Source organism: Xiphophorus couchianus, chromosome 20 (genome assembly GCF_001444195.1).
Source record: "Xiphophorus couchianus chromosome 20, X_couchianus-1.0, whole genome shotgun sequence".
Taxonomy (NCBI): Eukaryota; Metazoa; Chordata; class Actinopteri; order Cyprinodontiformes; family Poeciliidae; genus Xiphophorus; species Xiphophorus couchianus.
Genome location: NC_040247.1, coordinates 24,260,589 through 24,283,317, shown reverse-complemented (window position 1 = coordinate 24,283,317; position 22,729 = coordinate 24,260,589). Strand labels below are relative to the sequence as shown.

General features: G+C 42.0%; 1 protein-coding gene across 3 annotated transcripts in view; it reads left to right on the top strand.

The window, feature by feature from the left end:
* The window catches only part of arhgap46a (Rho GTPase activating protein 46a), a 44,057-nt gene that overhangs the window by 1,184 nt on the left and 20,144 nt on the right, over window positions 1–22,729 (top strand). For 2 of the 3 annotated variants that reach the window (XM_028003591.1, XM_028003590.1), the window contains exon 2: window positions 14,772–15,281. In XM_028003591.1, the coding sequence (XP_027859392.1) occupies window positions 14,772–15,281 (510 nt within the window). Of the gene's footprint in view, window positions 1–14,771; window positions 15,282–20,233; window positions 20,365–22,729 lie in introns of those variants that run through there. The other variant, XM_028003592.1, reaches the window with a different exon arrangement.

Below are 22,729 nucleotides of genomic sequence, written 5' to 3'. Positions count from 1 at the left end.
GATGAGTTGTGCAGGGTTTTAGTTGGGGATGTCAGTGTAAAAGGGACTTGATGCAAATACACACCTCATTTTTCATATCTCCTGTTTGTGAAGGCGTTTCACAGACATCCATCCTTTTTCCTCGACAGAATGCGCGGCTTTGTGCTGGTCTACCACATGAAATCTCAGTGACATGCATTGCTTTTGGTTGTGACAATATGTGAAAGATGTAAAAAATGTAAACATATTCCCTAGATATTGTTATGGCTCAGTTGATGGAGCTGTGGCCGTGAGAATCATTTTTGTTTTATCCCTGGTACATGTGTACCTAGTGGTAACTTTTTTCTTTTTTTTTTTTTATTTGACTGTAAAGACCTCTTGTTGACAGCTGTTCCACATACATGATCTAAAAAAAACAGAGCTATTGATGTGGTTTGCATAGCCTGAAGCTGTTGGTTTGGTACAGCAGGCCAACATGGCTTCTTGGGTGCAGCAAATCCCAGCACCATCCTGCCTGGGTGCTGCGGTTTAAAAGTTTTTCCTCTCCATTTCTACTAAGCTCGTCTCTCGTCATTTTATGGCGTAAACTCTGATCCATTTGTTGTCGTCGCAAGGCAGAGTTTATCTTCCTTGCACGGGCTTGTTAATATGAATGGGTGGGATCACAATGGGACGTCACCTCGGTGTTTAACCTGTTGGGCTGCAGTAGAAGTTTGAAACAAAAGGAGAACCACTTACTTTACACACTCCCTACCTATCTTCCTTACAGAATGAATTAAAGTTTTGTCAAAGAGACAAAAAGACAAGAAATTCTGACAATTAACTAATCTTTTTGCTGGTCTGCGGGACATTTTAAAGTGTTTTTGACGTTGAGTGCTTCTAAAATACTTTGAAATATTAAAAATGTCACCAGGATTTAATGTTTTTTTTGGTTTTTTTAGGGCTGAAACAATTATTTGGCTCAATCATGACAACTCCATTATTGAAATAACCATCAACTAACTTAGTAATTGATTAATCGTCAACTGGAGTGTACAGACTCACAAAAAGACCAGTTGCTGAAAGTACAACATATTCAGAGAAGTAATGAAGACAAAACTGTAAAAATGCATCTTGGATAAAAAACAAAAATTTGTCTTTAAAAGGTTTTCACTCAGAACTCGCATGGCATAGTTTTGACTGTAATAAATAAATCTATTAAGTTCCAGGTATTGATCTGCTAATCTAAAAGTAATGAACCAATCTGCTTGATACCGCATCTCATATGTTGTTGATAGAAGTTTTATTTAGTTTTTTTATTTTTTATTTTTGGCTATGCATCCTTTGCCACAGATGGTCAAGCATTTCACTAGTTTTAGGCAAAAAAATATTAATTTTTCAATTTTTAAAAATGAGTTGAATTTACTGGTTTATTTGCATCTTTTAATGTATTTCAAATACAGTATAAAAAAGGGTCAAATTAAAAATCTGCAGACCGTTTTTTAAAAATATAATTAATCAATTGTTTGTCAAAACAATCAACAGATTGATTGATAACTAAAATCCTTAGCTGCAGCCCTAGTGTTTCTCATGTCTTTTTTTTTGTCCTGAACTGTAATCCTGTTCAGATCTGCGGATCAGCTCTGTTGAACCCAACACACCCTTCTAATTTGACCCTGGTTCGCCGTGACCTGCAACTGTGACTCCGTAATGAGGTTAAGGTGGTTTATAGTCAAACACGCTTATCTTCACCTGCACAACCATTTGATGTTGCGCACTTTTCGTGCTCTGCAAGCTGCGCCGCCTCACCTGCGCACAGCAGAGCCGAAGCCAACGCGGAAAATGCTGATCATCACTCGGCCGCATTAAAGCGGATAATAACTCGTTGCACCAAGCAGATAGACATCTGAACGGGTGACTCATCTCGTTCTAACCCATGTAGCCGGTGCATGTGGTACCAGTGGGCTGTCAAGAAACTGAGTGAAAGGTATAAATCACACAGGAGTGGAACAAAACTTTGCACTGCTCTTCCACTGTTTGGGAAATATTAATCTCTCCCTGCATGCTGATCCCCTGCCATGGCCTCTTAAATCCTCCTCTCCCCATCGGGCCCCGGCCAGACTGAGCGCTAACATCTTCACCAGATTGCTCTGCGTCTCTAATCCTGGAGGGTCGGCGTCTTCACTTCCTCCAGAGGACAACACGAACGGACATGCGTATCCTGCCTGACTCCTCGTCCGCCCACTGACCTCCACTTTAACCTCCTAGCTCCACGCCGGGATTAGACGCTGGCGTCGTTTATCATGTCATCTGGGGGAGCGGGGCGAAGGTGGGGCTCCTCTTAAAACGATGGTACAAATTACTGCTGGTGGAAAGACAAACAGGGACCAGCTTGCTTAAATACGTATGTGGTCTTTGTTTAGCAAGAGATGTTTCAGAGATGTTAAGTTTTTTTAACAAAATTGTTCAAAAATTGAAAAAAAAAATTTCAAGAAAGAAATGGAATTGTTTGGTTTACTTATAGCTGTCACGAGACTGGCTGAAAGTTGAACCACCTTCCATTGAAAAATTAAATTAATATAATGGTAAAGATCAAATTTTCTCTAACGATGTAACGGTTCAGCCACCGAAGGAGGAGCCCCAGATGGTACCCGACGTCCAGAGCTTCGGGGAGAGCCCGCCGCTCTCTCCCGTTGACATGGACTCGCAGGAGCGGATCAAAGCCGAGCGGAAGCGGCTCAGAAACCGGATCGCCGACTCCAAATGTCGGAGGCACAAACTGGAGCGGATCTCACGGCTGGAGGACAAGGTGAAGACACTGAAAACCCAGAACACTGACCTGGCTTCCACCGCCAGCCTGCTGAGAGAGCAGGTGGCCCAGTTAAAGCAGAAGGTCCTCACCCACGTCAGATACATTAATCTTATAGAATTTGGTCAAAGTAGTCTTAGTATGTAAAGCCTGTAAGATGAAACTTTATTTGAAACACCGCATTTTACCATTCACTACTCTTGTTTTATGATGCGGTACTGTTGTTGTACTAAGAAGTCTAGTTATCAAGTGAGCCTCTCCACCTCTACTTTGGTTTGCTTTCATTGGTGTTTCTGATTTTCTATTTACTGTGACTGAATTGTTGAATCACCAGCAAAAGAAATACAATACAATTTACAACAATAAAGTAGGAATTGGATTTATCTTGTTTGGACAAGTGACCCCATTGTTCGCTTTGTGACAGCTTTGTCACAAAGACCAACGTTAGAGGCGTGTTTGTGCTAAACACTGATCCCGTTCTCATATCTGACCTCAAAAGTCTCCAAATGTTTTCGGGGGGGGGGCGGGGATTTCAGGAATGACTATACCAAGAGTTCAGTGATCCTGTTGCTGAGTGCGACCTCAGACAGACACAGACTGTTCAGCTGAACTGGATGGAGGGTGGAGGTTCCTGAAAGCTCTGGTGGGAGAATGCAGGACGACGGACCTGGCAATACTCTCCATAGAGAGATCTGAGCAACGCTTCTTCTCATTCAATTTGTTGGCAGACACTGTGGCCGGGTATCTGAAGAAGCTTTGAAGTGCCGTCCCTCAAAAACCTTCTCCTGGAGCTGTTTGAAAGGGTTAGGCGCTTTTATTTCACAACTCGTGGAGAATTACTTTGCTTCAGCTGGGTCTGATCAGGTTGGTGGCTCCTGGACGTGAATTCACTCAAGCCATGTAAAATTGTTTGTTGGAAGAGAGTATGGGAAACATTGGCCTTGCCCAAGGCGGCTCGGTGACCCTGTGGGATCCCATTCTAAGTCTGTGCCAAAGGAGAGGCGGAAATTGTCTCTTGTTTTAAATTTGGGGCAGCTTGTATTGGAGGTCACCCCACACCTCTCCTACATGACCCAGACTCCTCCCTTTACCCTAGCTCTGATTGGCTAGACTCTCCTCGTGTGGTGGCGGCACAGAGACCTCCTTGAATGGGCGCCCGCCTGTTGATCTGACAATAGTTGGCTTTGTTGTGCACCACCACAGGCTTCAGAAAAAGGTTTATTTCAAAGGCTTTGTAATCCATACGGTCACGTGTCTTCATGGGATATTCTTATGTACAAGGTACCATATTTTTTCCCATTACAAAATGCTTTTTAGGCACAAGCCAGTTACAATTACCAAAGTTTTAACCCCTTATAAATGTATGGACCGTTGTTTTTGTCAGACTCTAAATCCATCTGATGTTGCTTTGAACTTAAATACATAGCACATAGATCTAACATGTATTTGGTAAGCTAATTGGCAAAATAAACTGACTGCCAGACAGTGATGAAGTGTTTCCAATTTGATCCTCGGAGTGTGCATCAACAGGCATTAGTGATACACATACAATACTTTGGTTGTTCAGTGAATTAATGCAACAGTAGACAGTAGTCTAAAAGGGGTGAAAAGGTCGCAGTTTCAAAAGTCTTATATTGCTCTAATGGCTTAAAGTACTTTTAAAGACATGCCAGAGACCGGAGTTACTGCCCCTACCCCACCTGTTGCTGCACACTGCTCGTTGGTTGGCTGAAAGAGGGCCAGTACGTTGTTTGTGTAGCTAAAGTTTGAGTGATGAGTCTTCATTACATTCTGTGACTTAAGACGGTCAAGCCTACCATTAACTAGCTGCTAATATGTCCATGCTAACTAGCTAGCTAACTTTTCTGTGTCTATCATTAAGTGCAGATCCAGTTGGCCTGAACGACGTTTGTTTTCGCTACTGGCTCACTTCTGCTGCCAACACATATGAGGCTAGGTGGATTCTGTACAAAACACATTTAAGCTAGGCACCACAGGGGGCTTTGTGATGCTTGACTGTAGTACAACAGGATCCCCCAACCATTCCATATATTTATGATTTTTTGTCGTAAATTTCATTCAAGGTGGCATTAAAAGTTCTTAAAAAGCCTTAAATTTGACTTGTTTAATTTGAAATAAACACAATAGGATCATGTCATACATTTTCTTCCTTGTTTACAAGGACTGTGATCAAGCAAAACTGTGGTATATTACACAAGGTTAAGGTTGTGATACTGTGAGAATCCCAGAATCCCATTCTGACCCAGAGCAAGTTGACCTATTTTTCTCAGTGATATCAGTGTCCACATCACACACCATCTAGTTCTCCTTTGTTTTCAACCGGGTAGTGTTTTGCTGAACAACTCTGATTGGAAAAGGTTATGTTTTTCTTTGTATTTTTTTTTCTTTTTTACCTTGCATCAGTCTAAGAAAAACCCCATGTTTAGACTAGTTTGTATGCGCCAGCCCTGTAGTGCTGCGAGCAAACTGGTTAGTCTGGTTGTTGAACCTTTGGGTGCGTCATTGTGGTGAGTAACAAATATCGGCCCATCTCTCAAAACTGCACTAGTCAGTTTTGGAGATTACTGAGAGTCTGTTTACTCTTCTCCACTAAGTGGCAATGACATTTATCTGTTCAGATAAAACTTCCTTAGAGAGTGAACACTTTCCATATGTGATCTCACATGATGCAATATAAGGCAGTCTTAGGACCATTGTTTCAGCCATTATTAACAGCTTTCTAGTCTTATTCCAATGTTTGGAAGTGAATCCGGTCACAGGGATAAGAGCGCAGGGGGTGCCTACAGTTCCATCGTATTCAACCCCCGTTTCCCTCACTAGGCATGCAGATTTTTGACCTGTTGAGTCTACTCTTCTTCCAGTCTTCATTCTTTGCTGGCTCAGTTAAAGCAGTTCTAGCGTGCTTCCCGTGTCTAAGAGCGTAAGACGATCCTCCCCCCACAAACTCGTATTTCAACGTGTGAGGAATGGACATCAACAACTGCTGGAGATCTGAACAGAACAGGAAGAGGAAGCTGGAGGACGCTTGAAGCAAAGGGAAAGTCTGTGGATTAGTTCATGCCATCATTTCTCTTCAGGAATCCAAAGTATTTGTTGGCAAATTTTGTGGAGAATCTAAGGGGTCTTGTAATGTGGGGCTTAAATGACACCCTGAATCCTAACATTAACTTTAATGTGGATTGCTGTGGGGAGGAATACCTCCTAGATATTTCTAGCAGAGTTACAGTGCCTTGCAAAAGTCTCCATATCACTTGAAGATCTTCACTTTACAACCACAAACTTAAATTTGGACTCTGCCTAGCAGACGTATAAAATTGACGAATGGGTTTTCAACATGTTTTACAAATGATTCTGAAAAGTGTGGCGCTCACTTGTGTTCAATCCCAGACGCCCTGTAATGAAAACTTGTGCAACCAGCTGCCATTATAAGTACTTTTATTAGTAAATACTGACTGTATAATTTCATCCTCCCACACAACTTTCCCACCCAGCTCCTTCAGACTAGCAACAGCAATTAGCAAACATCTAGTGAAACTGCAAGTCTGCTTAGCTTATCAAGCAAACTACTTTTCAGTCCCATGTTCCTAAGAACTGTCAAACGGCGTAATGAGAAGCATCGTGGTGAAGGCGAAGTGTCAGAGTAGGAGCTTCTTAAAGACAGAGGCCAACTTCAAGTCGTCAAATTGCAAAGTCAAATTTCTTTTCAGTCATGTTTCATATATGTTGCCTTTTTTATTGCAACTGAAGGTAACAGTTACTGGATTGTGCTATAAAATCCCAATATGCGCCTAGAAAATACACAATGCCCCCCTTAAGAGAAATGTCTTTCAGGATTAGTTGTGTTATGTCTTTTAATATAATGTACATTTATTTTTAGACCAGTCTGTTTGACCTTTCCCAGAAGAATGGGTATTTAGGAAACTTAAAACATACCTACAAATCAGTCAACTAGACAAAGTCATATATATAAACAAAAGATCAGATGTTTTCCATATAAAAAAACAAACAATCCTTCTGGAGATTGGCTGATGAGGCAGTTTTCTTGATCATTTCTTCATTTGCATTTACAAAAAACAAATTGAAAGGCCCAAAAACAGCTTGGGTTAGACCTTTGAGAGACAGGTTAGTTTTACCCTACTGATAATGTGTTGTTGCAGTAGTAATCCTGATATTTGTCTGAGTAAGGTGATTCCCTACAAGTCAATTGCATACAATGTGACATTCAGTAGTTTAATCAACTGAAGGGACTGTTTCGATTTTTCAATTGGGACTAAAAAGCAGCCATCATTTACAGAAAACAACTCTTCAAAGGCTCCTCAGAAAGCCTGAAGAAGCATTGCTGAATACAAGCTGTGCTGTGCTGTGTCCTCTGACACGATAGGAATGGGAGGTGTTAAACAAAAGCCCCAGAGAATGTGTGCGCCGCAGGTGCAGGACATTTTTCTGTCATGTGAGGTATGTGCACTCTCCCCTCTCTTCGGATTGTTCCGGACATCTGGGGTGGTGAGCCGGACCCCGGTCACGCATCTTGCACCTCATCTCAGTTTCTTCCTGTTTTCCTGCAGGAGCAACTCTGGCTTTTGCGGCCCCTCCATTTGGTTTCACGGCCCTCCTCGTCACACTGCGAAACAGAAGCGAGGCTCCGGGGCCTGCAGCGTGTTGGGTTTACAGTTACAGCTACTGGAACTGCTGCCAAGCGCTCTGTTGTCGGTCCATATCTACGCTTCGTGCTTTACAATATTTAGATAAGCGCGTTGCTTAGCAGCCACCCTGAATAGACTTTGAGCATGCTTTATCCATAACCAAACAGAAGTCTTGTATTTTGGCAGATCGTGTCTTGTGTTTCATTCACAGGCCTCTGCATGCTTTGTTGGGGGAAATAACCCAGTAGTTTCTCAGCATTGCACAATTTTTTAACTGCTTTTCTCCGTGTGGTGAGATGATTTAACACTTCTCCCTTTCCCTGGAGGCGCCGTCTTATTTTTAAGTCGGTATCTGAGCAGAAATAGGAGGCAGCTACTCCTGTAAATACACCGGTAAAGGGTGGACCCCTAGCACTTGTTGCTGGGCTCGGCGATTCAGGGTGCTAAGGTTTCCTGGATGAATGGCGAGCCCTGTGTGAGAGCTCCGCCTGCCTTGGTCCATCAGAAACAGCTCAGAGTGGGCTGTTTGTTGGAGAATGTTCTAGATTACGTGGCAACTTACTGCCTCAGTGCTTTCCTCTTAGTCTAGTTCACTTTAATCAAACTCTATCTCTCCTTTGCCTAGAAAGTCTGGTTCGTTTGGGGAGGTGTGAAAGTGCAATCGAACTCTGATGCAGACTCTGTTCCGCCTAAAAACCTAGGTCTCGGTTCAGTTGGAATGAACTCTGTGGTGGTACGAATGCATATTTGGACACAAGCAAACCGGAGACCGCTCCCAAAGCGTGAAAAGAACTACAGTGCAAGGCATTCGGGGTAAATACAACCAAAACAAACACAGGTGTCTTGCGCTAGCGGGAGAAATGGCTTATGGTCTTTTACCAAAGACAAAAGAGAACTCCTATAACTGCTAAATTCTGACGCTAATCCATTGTTGTTCACATTTTTTGCGAAAGAGGAAGTTGCGCACCTGTCGTCTTTGGACAACTTTGTGTTGTTTCCTGGAGTAGCTATTGGCGCAGCGCCACCGCTGGTGAGGAGGGGAACAGAGTTTTCGATTAGTTTGAATTGTATGACACGGTTCAGTGTGAAAGCAAAACACACCAGCGGAAAATGTAACAAATATTGAAATTTTCATCCCCAAAGAAACCGAGTCTACTAGACTGTCATGTGTAAAACGGGAACTCACCGACAGCCTCTGCTGTGCTTTGTCAGAGGTGTCCTATCAGTTCATCGCAAAATGCCAGAGTGGCAATGAAGCAGAAAGCTGCAATTCAGCCGTTTCTTGATGATCTGATTAAACGCTACCACTGGAGTTCACTATATAACTCTCTATTTATTTCTTTCCTTCTCCTTGTTGAACTCATTGGTATTCAAGTTTGTTTGAAACCCACAACTGGACAATGACACATGGTTACTCGTTGCCCTATTTCCAGAGACTGCATTGTCCAGTCCTGTATGTTTACAGCTACTGGGAAAAGTGCCATTTACACTTTGGCGTTGGCTTCGAACAATGGGGCAGATTCCATGTTCTGTTGTTTCCTTCGCTCTGGGACACTGCCCTCACTCCCAGTTATTTTTGGAGTTGACGGTAAAAAATCTGTTTGATAGATGTCTTATTTCTCTCCCAGAAAGTTGCGAGAGAGCTTTCTGAGATCCCCACCACTGACATGATGGCGCGGAAGGTGTGTTTTGTCTCTGTATCTTTTAGTCCTGATGGTGGATTTACAATTTGACCAGCTTTATTTTTAGCTGCTGTGGGGGAAAAAAAGAGAAAAAACACACAGCTGAAGCGTCTCCTTGACCCAGTTGGGAGATAGAAACCCTTGTTTCACACCAGAATAAAATGGACGTTGCGTTTCTTCCTAGTTCTTCTATCTTTTGGGCAGTTATGTTTTCTGAGACACAAAAAGTTAAAGCAGCTCTTCGGAGAGCTTATGAAAGAAGAGAATGGACAAGAAAAATTTCCATTCCCAATGTTGGAGTGAAACAGAAACCGGTGTGCTTCAGCTGGAGTTTCCCCGTAAGGTAAATCGGGGGCTGTATTCATCAGTCATAGGACCGGGTGCGTATCAAGTTCATTTTAGATCAATAAAAAAAACCCATTCCTGTCAGAGCCGAACGTCAGCGAGCTGGTTGCAGACTGCATTCCAAGCCATTTATGAACATTTACAGCATGAAGCACATTATGTAGAGCACTCAGCTATTCTTTCATGTTTGCCTCTCAACTCAGACAGACTGCCTACCGCTGAGGCAACTGAGGTTAATTTACACTGTATCATGTGCAGTTTACATACACAGAATACTATTTACAAGCGCTATGCAACAAAAACAATTTTCTTCTCTCTCTATTTTTTGTTCTGCCTTGTTCATGAAGTATATTAATGACTATTTGTTACTTCAGCTGTTTCACAAGACGGTCCTAAATTAAAATCTCAGTCACGACCATTTTTATTTTAACTTTGCATGTTGTTTTTAGCCAAATGTTGATTTTTCTTTTCTTTTTACCTGCCAATACTGGTTTAAGCAGATTAAAAATCTGAGAATTGAATCAGGTCAAAATTTACGAGCTTCATGCTTTGAGTTTAGCTTCACCTTTAATCTGAATTAAAAAGAAAAAACTGTTAAAACATCCCACATGCACAACAACAAAATCTAAGTAACATCACAATAAAACAAGCGGTTTCCAAACTGTATACAATGTCTCTTTTCGTTGAATTCAAGAAGTTCAGTGTGCCATGTAGAAAAAGAAAACGGCAAATTATTTTCTACTGAATCCATAAATGCCATCTCCAGGTCCCTTCTGTAACGCTGTGTCATTGTTGATCAATTCTGCCGTAAAAGTTATTTAACTCTGATTTTCCAGTGGTTCTGGCACCGATGAGAGATCATCTGATTAGGATTGTGAAACATAAATTTGATTGGTATTGTACAGATATCTGTTTGCTGGTATTCCCTGCAAACCTGTCTCTCCAACCATGACAGTCCTTTACAAAAACACAGCATAAAACAGTGGAAGGATCACTAAGTGGATGAGACGTTTATAGTGATGTAATGACACGGCATTGGCTTGGCTCTTGGGTGGTGGAAAAGCAAATAATTAGTGTGTGGGTTTTTTTGGGTTTTTTTGCTGTTTTAACGGAGCCAGTGAAGAACTGGCTGGTTAAATACTGGAACCTCTTTGGTGCAAAAACCGTGCAATTTTAATCAGGGTGTCTACGCACCCTTAAAAAGTCCTAGATTCACGTATCTAAAATTAAAGCCTTAAAATGACTTGAATTCATTTTAAAAAATGCAAATTGAGCAACTTAAATCAGTTAATTATGGTCTTAAATTTTGTTGTGGGAGGACAATCTCGTATACTCAGACCTTATTAAACTTCTCTGTCATTCTAAAGTTCAAGTCAGGCGCAGACCTCTTCACTGCATTCTGTGATTCCCTTTAATTGAGGCTACCAGTATCCAACTGCCAATATACCCTTGCTAGTTAGCTAGCTTATTTTTATCACGGGTAAGTGCAAATTTATCATCTTTTTTTTTTTTTTTTTTGTTTTTTTTTACATATATATTGCGCTACAAATTGAAATTTTAAATTTCATTCATAATTTTAAAAGTCTTACATTTGAGTTGGTGAAACCCTGTTAATGAACTGGTGACCAATCTACGCTGTACATCGCCCCTTGGATGGAACATCGTTGAGGTTAATCGATGCAGCAATTTAGTTAAAATATTTTAAAAAACCATTTAATCTTGTTTTTCCTAAGGTAAATTTGTTAAAGGCTTTTGCTTGTCTTTGCAGTTTTTCCTCAATATTAATTTCAGCCTGAACACTAGCCAGCCTTTCTACTTATCTTTTCATGTCAACAGAGCCCAGCAGGCTAGCTCTCAGCTCTAACTGCTGATTATTTACTCAAAGGGAGCCGGCCTTTGCAACTGACGCAGCCTACGCCGCTCAACTCGTCGGCCACCTCCCTGACTGCTGACCCCCTGAATCCTGCTTTCCTGGCCCCCCCTTCACTACAGTGGACATTTGAGGCAGTCAAGGGACAAAACTCATCCAACACTTTGCTACTCCTGTTTGTCTGATAGATTCAGACTTTCCCTAGGCAGAAAGTGGTGATTAAGCCAGCTGAATGTCGCTGAATGCAGCTGAGCTTCTTAGTGTGGGAGCGCCTCATTTAGAGACTGGGAGCAATAAAAGGATAAAGGCTCTGGTATGTGTGTTGTGTGTGTGGGGTGGGGGGAGATGTTGACTGTTGACTTCGCTTTGAATGGCCTATTATATTCCAGGCTTCCCAGCCATTAAGTGTTGCGGATCTAATCAGTCTGCGAGTCATCTTCTAATGGTTTGCTCTCTTTGTGGGACCTCTGAGTTCGGGGGACGTCAGACATTGCGCCCAACAATGGCAGCTTGTTCTTTGACGCTCATGTGCCCCCTTGCCATAAAATGTAGCTTTCTTATCGAGTCGTCAGAAGGTTGGAGCCGGTGTGAGGGAATGAAGCAGATGGCTGCCCAGCAGAGAGCCCAGAACTGCATGGGAAAACAGTGCATGGAAGGCTCCTATGTTCCCCTCCATGTTTGCTCTGCGTTTACCTGGATGTTTTATCAGGGAGCGGGAGCGCCCCAGGCTGCTTCTGGCACCCGATTAAACTGAACTCCATATTTAAAGCGCGGCGGAACAGGTACCGCAGTATTACTCAAGGCGTTCCCGTTAAAACAGAACAGCTGTCGTTCCCAGAGTGGGTGATGGTGTAAATCCTGGCAGGGCTGACTGGCACCAGTCTTCTGTGTCTATTTCTGAGCCCGAGTTGGAGCCCACAAGCGGAGACTTGGCACGAGCTCAAGGAGCGCATATGTGCGCTTGTTGTTCCACACTCTGATCCACGCTAAGCTTCTTGCACCTCCTGAGCAGCACAGGTAGTCTGGACAGCAAGCCTACAAACAAAACGACAGAGAGGAGTCGAGGAGGTTTTCTTCCACCCACCCAGAGTCGCAGACTGGGAAAGCGGCCAAATATCCAGCAGATTCCAGTGACACCAGTTCATCCCCACGGGCCCGTTCTGCCAGAGATATTTAGCTGGAGCTGGGTGGGACACAAAGGAAGAGAAAAGGAGCTCGGTCTGCCAGGATCTTCAAGTGGTCATTGTGAGAGAGGAGGACAGATTATATGTTGGGTTTTTTTAAGCAGTCTTCTGGGGGTGACCTACACATCGCCTCAGTGAAGGACTTCTCCTTTTTCCCTCATGAATAGGCCTGGCCTTTTTTTAAAATTTATATATAAAGTCTTTCACTGGTGAACTAGATCAAAGGAGTCTAGAAAGTACAGTAGTTTAATGGCTTGGATACACAGCTCCAACAGTGTTTTCATGCACTTTGTTTATTTTTATTTAGATAAATGCTTATCAGATGTTAATTTGATTGTCGTAGTGGAGGCCTTTGAGTCTTGTTTTTTGTTGTGGTTTTTTTTACACAATAGTTGCATATTTGTCCGTTTTGAGTTTGTTTTTTATTTTGAACATTGCTTAAATTCATATGTTGCATGTTTTTGTACTTCTATTTGGGTCTCAACTGCTTCTAAAAACAACTCAGTCACTTAAAAATAAACAACCAGCTGTTTTTAGCAATAAGTTGATATTTTTGGTGACCTGAAAATGAGTCGTTTCAAAACCTCCGGATTATTAAGTGACGATAGACGGGCACTACACCGTCACCTAGCAACCCTAAGGCCCAGGAGGTAACGGAAAGGTGTAGCAGAGGAAAAAGGTTTCTCTGCTTTACCTGTTTAAGCTTTCATCCTCTGTCATGGATTACAATGGATTTGGAAATCTTAGACCAATGAAGTCTAACATAAAAACCAGTTTTAATGATGCTAGCCATCTTAATGATGCAAATGACTGATATAAGATGCTAATGTCATTTTAAAAAGTAAGCTCTTTTACTTTTTGGTTTTTCTCTCACACGGTGAGAAAAACCACTGTGTTATGCCTCCATATTTATTGCAAGAGGCATAATAGAGATATTTGAATCCCTTTTCTATCTATAATGCAGCTTTTAGAGAATCATTGAAAATCTGCATAGTCATTTCACTGGACACAAAATTCTTATCTCCATGTGTCTTTAATGACAATCTGTACATTTATTAGGGCTGAAAAACGTGTTGCGAGATAAACGTTTCATATCTGTCAATATTGATAATTATTGGTTAATTTTTTTTTGTTTTAAATATGTGAAATGCTGCCAAGCAGGAGACTTGACCCTTCCTGTTTTATCCACAGTTTTCGCTCCTTGCCGTTGTTTTTTTATTTTAAGCAGTTTGAGGTACAGTGATAAAACCATAAACTGCTGCTGCTCAAGTTACTTCACAGGTAGTTGCTCGGTAACCAGAGTGAGTGAGTTGGGTTTAGCCGCTCAACCTTTCTTAGCTAGCTGTGAGAAGTTGAGAGGTTAAAGCCTTTCCCGTTTCTACATGCCCCAGACTGATGTGCAGCTCTGGGTCAAAGCTCAGTATTCTATCAGACATATTATCTGTTAATATTGATCACGTGTCTATTGTGATATATATTGTTTTTGATTCATCGCCCAGCGCTACCATTCATTAGCCTGATTAGTGCCTCCCTAAGAGTGCTTCAAACATTCTTCTTGTGACTTTCACCTGTTAAAGAAACCCTTAAAACCCAGTTTAAAATCTGCTCTCTGCAAAGTTTTTATATTTTGACCTAATGGTGGAACAGTTTGTCCCAGGATTTTAAGTTTTTCTGAAGTATGGTAGAACTATAAACTGGTTCAGACCTTTTCAGCGGCGTACTTATCTCCCGCCCTCCCTACATATCTCCTTTTGTTTCCTGCGCCTCCTCCCTCCCAGCGTTTCTTTTGTGTCCTGCCTGCATTGTGCTGAATTGGCGGTTGCAGACCGCTCTGATTGTAGTTGAGCTCTGTGGTTTCTGTGGCGCACCCAGAGCGTGTGGGTCTGTTCGGGCACTGCCGACCCCATGCTCTGGCTTCCCGCCGACATTCCCACCTGTCTCCCGGTTTGAGGGGAACACACTCCATCACTCTACATCCCCACAGTTCAGAGATGACATCGCTCAAAGCTCACACTCACACAGATGGATGCATACGGGGAGCCCAGAAATTTAAGCTCTTACCATATGGACACGTGTGTTTTTGAACCTCTCAGCCTGCCAAATGGTGTGACTTGTTTACCACCTGTCCAGTTGATTAGTGCTCAGGCGTGACTGCAACCTCTAAAGGTGGATCGTGTGCCATCCGTGGATATTGTGTTTTTTTTGTTTGTTTTTTTACCTGCTGGTAACTCTTTTATCTTGTGGCTTGTTCCTCCTCAGCTCTGATTGGGTGGAGATTCTGGAGCCTCGCTCCCGCGAGCGCATGTATGTCAACCTGACCACGGGCGAATGCGGCTGGGATCCCCCTACCGGCGTTCCAGTCCGCCAGGCAGACGGCAACCAGTGGTGGGAACTGTTTGACCCCCACAGCGGCCGCTTTTACTACTACAACTCTACAGGGCGCCGCACGGTCTGGCACCGGCCTCAGGGGGCCGACATAGTGCCCCTCTCCCAGCTGCAGGCCATGAAGCGGTGCAGCGACGCCAGGAAGGCCAGCGGGTCAGCGGAGGAGCACCACCACCGCTCCACCACCGGGAGCATAGGCAGTGTGGGGAGCCAGGGGCGCCGCACCCCTATGGCCGAACGGGACGACGACGGCCCGTTGCCCAGAGCCCCAGAGCCGTACGAGCAGAGTGCCAACTCCGAGCCGGACCCGGCAGCGGGCGATCGAACCAAAGGAGACGGAAGCAGCGCCGAACATGAAGTGGAGGACGGAAAAGACCCTCAGAGGTAAGCGACTACACCCCGCCATAGCTTTTTATGTGACCCTCTAGACCAGGGGTCTGCAACATGCATCTCCACAAGGAGCTCTTTAGACTGGGGATGGCAATATGGACTTAAAGATTTATCGCAATGTATTGTGATAATTATAAACTGACGATGGGAACTATTTATTGCTTCTTGTTTTAGGTAACGGTATGGCTGTGACTGCATGAAACAGCAATAATAGCCCCACAAACACAAATCCTGCTCTTGGAAAACAAACCATTTGTAATGCCTCTTTAGGACAGCAGTCCCATTAAAAAAAGTGTGGTTTGTGTCACTAAGCTTCTCACAATAACTGCATTTAATCATATTTTAAAATTTATGGATATTTATTGATTCACTCACTGAACAAACAGTGGAGAAAATAGTAAAACTAACAATCCTGACAAGACAGTTTTTAAAAAAAACATTAACTGGATTTTCTTGTGATAGCAATAAACCGTGACAATTATAGAGGTAAATGATAATATGCTAAATGCCTACCCTAACTATAGACCTAAAAGTTTAGTTTTTCTTTATTTTAAAACCTCAAAATAGAAATAAAATGGTTAAAAATAACAAAAATATCCTAGCTATTTATCTAAAATTATAATTATAACTTTTGGGGCTCTCAACATGTTTCATGTAGCTCGACTGAGAGCCAAAATGGCTCATTTGAAAGCTTTAAAAGTAGCCAACACCTGCTTTAGATTCCACAGGGATTCATAAATTAAACCTTCAAGGTAACTGTTGTGCACTTAAATTGTATTTTAAGTTTTAATTTCAAGTTCAATATTATTTATTTATTGAAGTTTAAATGCAGAGGCAGTTATTTATTGACATTTATGGGTTTTATCAATAGATTCTGTCACAGCCGGCCCTTTGAGGACATTCTTGACCCTGATGTGGCCCAAAATGAAAATGGGTTCACCACCTCTGCTTTAGGGACTTATACTGAGATTAGGTTTGATCATTAGAGGCTCATATTACCGTTGAGGAAACGCGATACCGATCGGAGCATATGTCACTGCTGCTTGTAAAGACTCTCAAATGCTTCTGTTGTGAGAATTTGCAAGATTGCGTTGACTTTTGACCATCTGGGCCAGACTCAGACTGCTTTCTTGTTTTCTTTTTCACTTATCTGCGCATTCCATACATCCCAAGTTTCCATACGATCGCCTGTGAACCGTGCCCGGCCGTTTGAGCAAATCGCTACCAAATGGGGGGGAAAAACGGTCCGCTATATTAGACAGCACATCATTTCCCCCCTCGCGCTTGGGTTACTGGTGCACAACGAGCCCTAACAGTAAGTCATTCAGAAACCCCGTCATGAGCTCGCCGTTGCGGCCTCATCTACACCGCATCTTTCCCTGTCCAAGTCAAATACCAGACATGCCACTTCTGTTTCCCCTGGCGCACGGCCACCGGGGCTATCTCAGTGTCCCTCTGTGTGCTCATTTCGTTTTCCTTAAACAAATCCAGGCTCCAGGCCATAGAACGCTGTAACCCCTCTAATGTGCATGCATGAGAGGCATGTGAGAGAATGTTGTGGTGGTTAATAACAAACAGAGCCACCACATTCCTGCTGCTTATGAGCAAGGCTAACCCTGAAAAGTTTTCAGAGGTTTTGTCTTTGAAAATGGATTAGTTTCTTCTTCTTACTGGCTGGCAGCTTGGATCTGCTTTGTATTTGGTGCTGTAGAAAGATGGTTGAGGAGTTAAATTGTAATCTGATGGGTGGCACTGGTGGAGGTGGTAGGACAAAGCAATATTGCCAGCTTTGAACGGCTCCGTCAATCATCCAAAAATGGACACAAAGTCATGCTGGCGCTTGCTAAGCATCAGTTTGTTGTGTTACTACTGTGACAAAACCCACTGAAAACTGGAGCTATCCAATGGTTCCCTGCTGGACCAGAGGAAAGAGCAGCTTTCATCGGTAGCTGGGGGCGGGCCCATGGGGAAAAGCAGCCAATCAAATTGTTCTGATGTTTGTTTCTAAAAATATGGAATCTATATAAACATTTTAAAGCCCAAAATAACCCATCAGTGCCACACTTTTCAGATCATTTGCAAAATGATTGAAGACCATGTATGACTTTCTTTCACTTTAAAATCATGACCTACTTGATTTCCCATCAAATCCCAGTAAAACACATTGAGGTTTGTGGTTTGTAATGTGATAAAATGTGAAAAGGGTTCTAGAGGTATGAGTTAACCTGCCAGCACATTGTTACAGAGAGAGTTTTCATTCTGGGGTCCCACACTGACTCAACCCCCCGTGACTCAACCTTTCCCAGAACTTTTTTCTGTCTCTCCTTTAAAACAATAGCCAGTTGTATTCCAACACAGAAAGCTGAGGAGCCTTTAGCCGACAGGTTTGATACCCTAATTAACCATATGGTCCTTCACAGGCTCACCACCCTCAGTCTCTCAGCAGGTAATTGGAAACCACAAAACACCCACAGAGGGTGGAATGCGTTGCCCCAAAATGGTTGAAATCGAGGCTTCGGAGAAGGTTTGAGATGAGCCGATTGTTTTCTGCTTCCGGTCATCGAATGTTCGCTTGAAAAAAAAAAAAAAAGAGCCATTTCCTCAATTTTTTCCCCCCTCTGTATTAACACTTGAGCTATTTCGGACACGTCTCGACATGTTCCCATTTCTTGTAGCGCAGTGGGAATAAAACATTAACATCTGACCTGTTTGAGAAAAACAGAGCCGCCCTGTGTGGAAGCAGGACTGTCCTTTATTTTTGTTTTAGGTTATGACTAAACGCGTTCAGAAAAGCTTCCTGACAGCTTAGTTTTTATGAAAGTCTCTGAGCTGCACTTGGTGATGCTGCTTCCTTTCTTTTTGTGGAAGAAAGCTCACACCTGTATTTGTGTTTTGTTTTGTTTTAAACAATGCTGAATCCAGTCACGTGAGTTTACGCTTGTGTGGCTGTCTGTCTCAGTGCCAGATCTGTGAATCATTGAGTCTTATCACATGTGCAGGGAAATTTCTGTTTCTCAAGCAGCTCATTAGGGAAGTACCATGAACCCCTCGGAGAATCGGGATGGAAAGTGTCAAGGTCTTACCATGACGTAGTGATGAAAACTGATAGAAACGAGGTGGGAAATTCATTAGTCTACATGGTATTAATGGGGTTAAACACCAAACATAACCAAAGACTTAAACGGCTCTCTGTTTATGTACATAGCGGCTGCGTGTGGGCGTGTTCCCATGCAGCTTTTCAATTGCACACCTGTAGGGTTCGTCGGATCACAAAGCCACGCGTGACGGTTGACTTCTTGCTTTAAGTTGACCAGAAAGCGACTCGAGGAAGTTTACGTGAGCTCTTTGTCTTGTGCTGCGCCCTGAGGGGCAGCATGCACCAGCAAAGCGAACAAATGGTATTTTTGAACATAGTTCTGCCCCAGGGTGAACTGAAAGCTTCCTTTTTTGTAGTTCTTTTAAGGAAGTTTACGTATGCTGCCATGAGAGGAACAGCATTCTGTTTGTAAGCAACCTCTAATTTATTCCTGTAATGATCAGTCAAAGCAATTCACACCATTAGTCACTGATGGTTGCATTTCCCGTTTTGGAGCAGCCTAGTTATGAGTACTTTATTTCTCAGTGAGCTGTTTTACAGGTTGTCTGCTCTCTTAGCCAAAGCTAGACACGACGACAGTAAAGCCAATTTTGACATTGTTTATTTTATTTTTAGTGGGACATTGTAATTGTTGATTTCTGAAGTCAATTTGGTTGTACTACTACACAAGCCTATCACAATTATTAATAAATCAATGAGTTGCATAATAAATTAAAATGAATGGGATCATTTCCATTTGGACAACAGTTGTTAAAAAGATGCTCCTCTAATATTGTTAAAAAGCCGCCATTTTGAGAAAGATTTGATGGCCACTATAAAGTAGCTAGTTCGCACTACCTGCCACTTTTGCCTGAAATGCAGTTTTGGTTACCGAGACGTCATAATCCATTTTAATTTTTAAATGCTTTCCAGTTCCAGTGTTAAACGAGGGTTTTTAAAGCTTTGACGGGGTGTACTTGGATCAATATGGCATTATTATTATCAGTCAAAAATGGTTTCAAAATGAAAATATTGTTGTTTATCACAATAATTTCTGGGACAATTAATTGTTTAGCTAAATTTATTGTGACGGACCTAGTACTAGATTTTATTAAGGGTTATCAGAGTAAAGGGGTGGAATACATATCTCAACTCTAAAGACTTTTTTTTTATTTTGCAAAGAACTTGAAAACAATTTTTGTACCACTTTGTGATTATAAAATAATCCAATAAAATACATTCTCTCTCTCTCTCTCTGCCCTTCTAGTGACTGTCAAACATTACTAGTGGCTTAAAAACAAAAACAACAGGAAATTTAAGGACTCAGTCAAGCTATTTTTGTGTTTAACAAAAATCAAATATAGATTAAAAAACATGATATATATATAATAAATGTGGAAATTCATGTAATGCTTTTATTTTCTTTTTGCTGTAAAACCATTACCTCTATCAGAGCTGTCTTTTTTTGTTTTTCCTGTCATGGGTCAATTCTTAAGAGAAACATTTTATTTTCAAATTTGAAGACTCAAGAGAAACATTGTTAGAAAAACACCTGACTGATTTAAAGGCTTGTTGATAACTTTCCCTGGCGCTATATGAGCCCTTTATGTTCCGTTCTTCTGAATTATGCCACGGTGAACCAACCCTGACTCTCTATTTCACTTTCAGTTTTTAGGGACTCTTCCAAGGGAATTTTGCAAACAAACCCTTCGCACAAAAAGCAAAAGTATTCAGAGGAACCCAAACAGACCGTCTTACGCGATCGTGAGTAACAGGCCGTGAGCCATGCGGGCCAAATCACTGCTGGGGTATATTTAGGAAGCCAGGGCGAGCTTTATGGGTAAGATAAAGGTTTTAATGAATCACACATTCTGTCTGCGTTTCCTACGAGAGCAGAAGTCCTTCATGCTTTTTGATGCGGCACCAGTCTGAGGACGTACGCAGCGTTTTTTACACACACACACAGGAAGGATTTGTTTTTATCTCGACTCTGCTGGTGTGGTAAGGTCTTTTATTTCTGATCTTTATAGAGGCTGTTTTAAGTCTGCTCTTTAAAAAAAAAAAAAAAGGAAATCTTTGCCTCTTTTTTTTCCACTTACAAAAAAACCCTACATGTTGAGTTTATGGCTCTTTACTTTGGTCTCCTTGAAGTCGTGCTCTTCTTTTTTCCATTTTCAAACCTTTTTTCCTACACATCCCACTTTGTTCTCTGTATTCCACATAATTGCGACGTTTATCTCATCCTCAAAAGATCGATTACAGGCGTGCCGTTTGTCCAAAACCTCCATTGTTTCAGCTCCTATTCAAGGCATTTTTACAGTAAACCGCCTCACTGTGATTCTGGGATGTGATGGAATGTGTGTTTTTTCTTAAAAACCCGATGGCACCAGGTTGCATCTGACCTCAGCTACGACCCCTTCGGTCGACTCGCGCCGTCAGAGCTGGTCTATTTGCGTACTGCCGTTGGTGTGTTTCTGTTTTGCTCTCTGATTATGTTTCAGCGAGCTGACGCTGACTACGGTTTCAGCAAATCGTCTATTATCGGAGCTGCTGAAAGAGCTGCAGATAAACTTTCAGATGGTCTCCTTGGTATCGTCCAGAGCCGTCGTGCTGACTCTCCTCTGACCCGGCCGGGTTCTCCTCTTGACTCGGACCCACACAGCTGCTAGACGTCTTGGCTCGGGGGTGGGAGGTGTGTCTTTTTTCAGCTGTTTGCAGGACAGCTGGCTCTCTGTTGGTCTCTGACAGGAAACAGGATGCTACCAGCTCCCCCTAAAACCCCTCAATCTTATCGTTCTTCTTTTTTTTTTAATGTCATTTGGTATTTCAAAAAGTGATTTCTAAAAAGAAAAATTGGCCTTGAACACTGGCCAATTGGTGCAATATTATCTTTAATGATTACTCTATCTTTGGTTTCCTTCCTCTCTGGATCACTGATCCCGTATTCTCAGAGGTGTTTGTGCAGCAGCAGCTCCGTATGACCTCATTTCCTCTTCCTGTTCAGCCGATGTTAATAATAACCTGTTTTTGTTATCCCACTGTTCTCATCATATTTAGGAATTTCCAAATCCATATTCAACTCCTGCAAAGTGACTCTGCCAATGGCTTCTCCAAATTTATTTCGGACATGTGGTGAGAATTCTCTCCCGAAACTGAACTTCAGATTCAGAAATAGTGTAGAGTTCAAAAGAATTCATGATAAAATGTCCCAGAAATTATTGTGATAAACGATAACATTGTTATTTTTGAGACCATTTTCAAGTAATATAATGGTAATGGCATAATAATGAAAGTTCAGATATCAATAAACTTCCATTTGAAGGACACCTAACACTGGAACTGGAAGATATCTAAAATAAATATACAAAACGACCAAAAACCATAAATGAAATGAAAATCAAAAACATACCCACAACCAAAATCATAAATAAAATGGATTGTTGTCTCTGGAAGCAAAACAGCCCTTAAATTATTGAGCACATTTTAATTTATCATATGACTTATTGATTTATTGTTCACTGTGACAGGTTTGTACCCCTCAGTGGTGAAAGCATCATGGCATTGTGATGCGACTCTTTAACAGAGATAGGGGTGGATAATAGCTGTGGGTGTTGTGGAAAAGTTCCCTTTATAAGAATTTTTATTTATTGTTAATAAATTGCACTTGATACTTTTAAAAAACTGACTGAAATGTTGTTTTTACTATTTTCTTCACACTTTATTCCATGAGAGCATCACTAAATATCAGTAAATGTCAAAAAAAAAAGTAAATGATTAACTGAAGTTTTATGTGCAGTTCAGTTATATAAATCACAATTTTTTAAGTAAGGGCCATCTTGAAAAAGAACTATCACAACAGTGCCACAAAATATCGTGATAAAAGCCTAAGTCCATACCGCCCACCAAGTGGCTACATAAAATGTTCCAATAAACATTCAGAGGTGAAATGCTTTTCAAAGACCTTGTTTGGGCTTTAGAGGCACTAGAGGATCTGAGGCTAATTGAAATTTGCTGACAGATAACTTGATTTGTTTCTTCAGAAGCAATCAGATTACCCCATTCAGTCCCAGAGGGGCTTTAAACATATTTAATCTAACATTTCTTTATCACATGCAAGCTCGTTGCTCAGGAGAGGATTTTCTGTTTTCTAAAGGGCTGTTCGTGTATGTTTTTAAATGTTAAGAATCGAAATAATCCGTCTGTAAGCCTGCCTTTTGAACTTCTGTGATGAATAGCCATGCATAGCGCCCATCCTCGGCTAACACCTGATCCATCCAGGCCATCCAGCAAACAACACGCCCTTTCCAAACAACTCGGTTAGAATGACGCCCAGGGCCCCGCGCCGCATTACGTAACCCGGATCCCG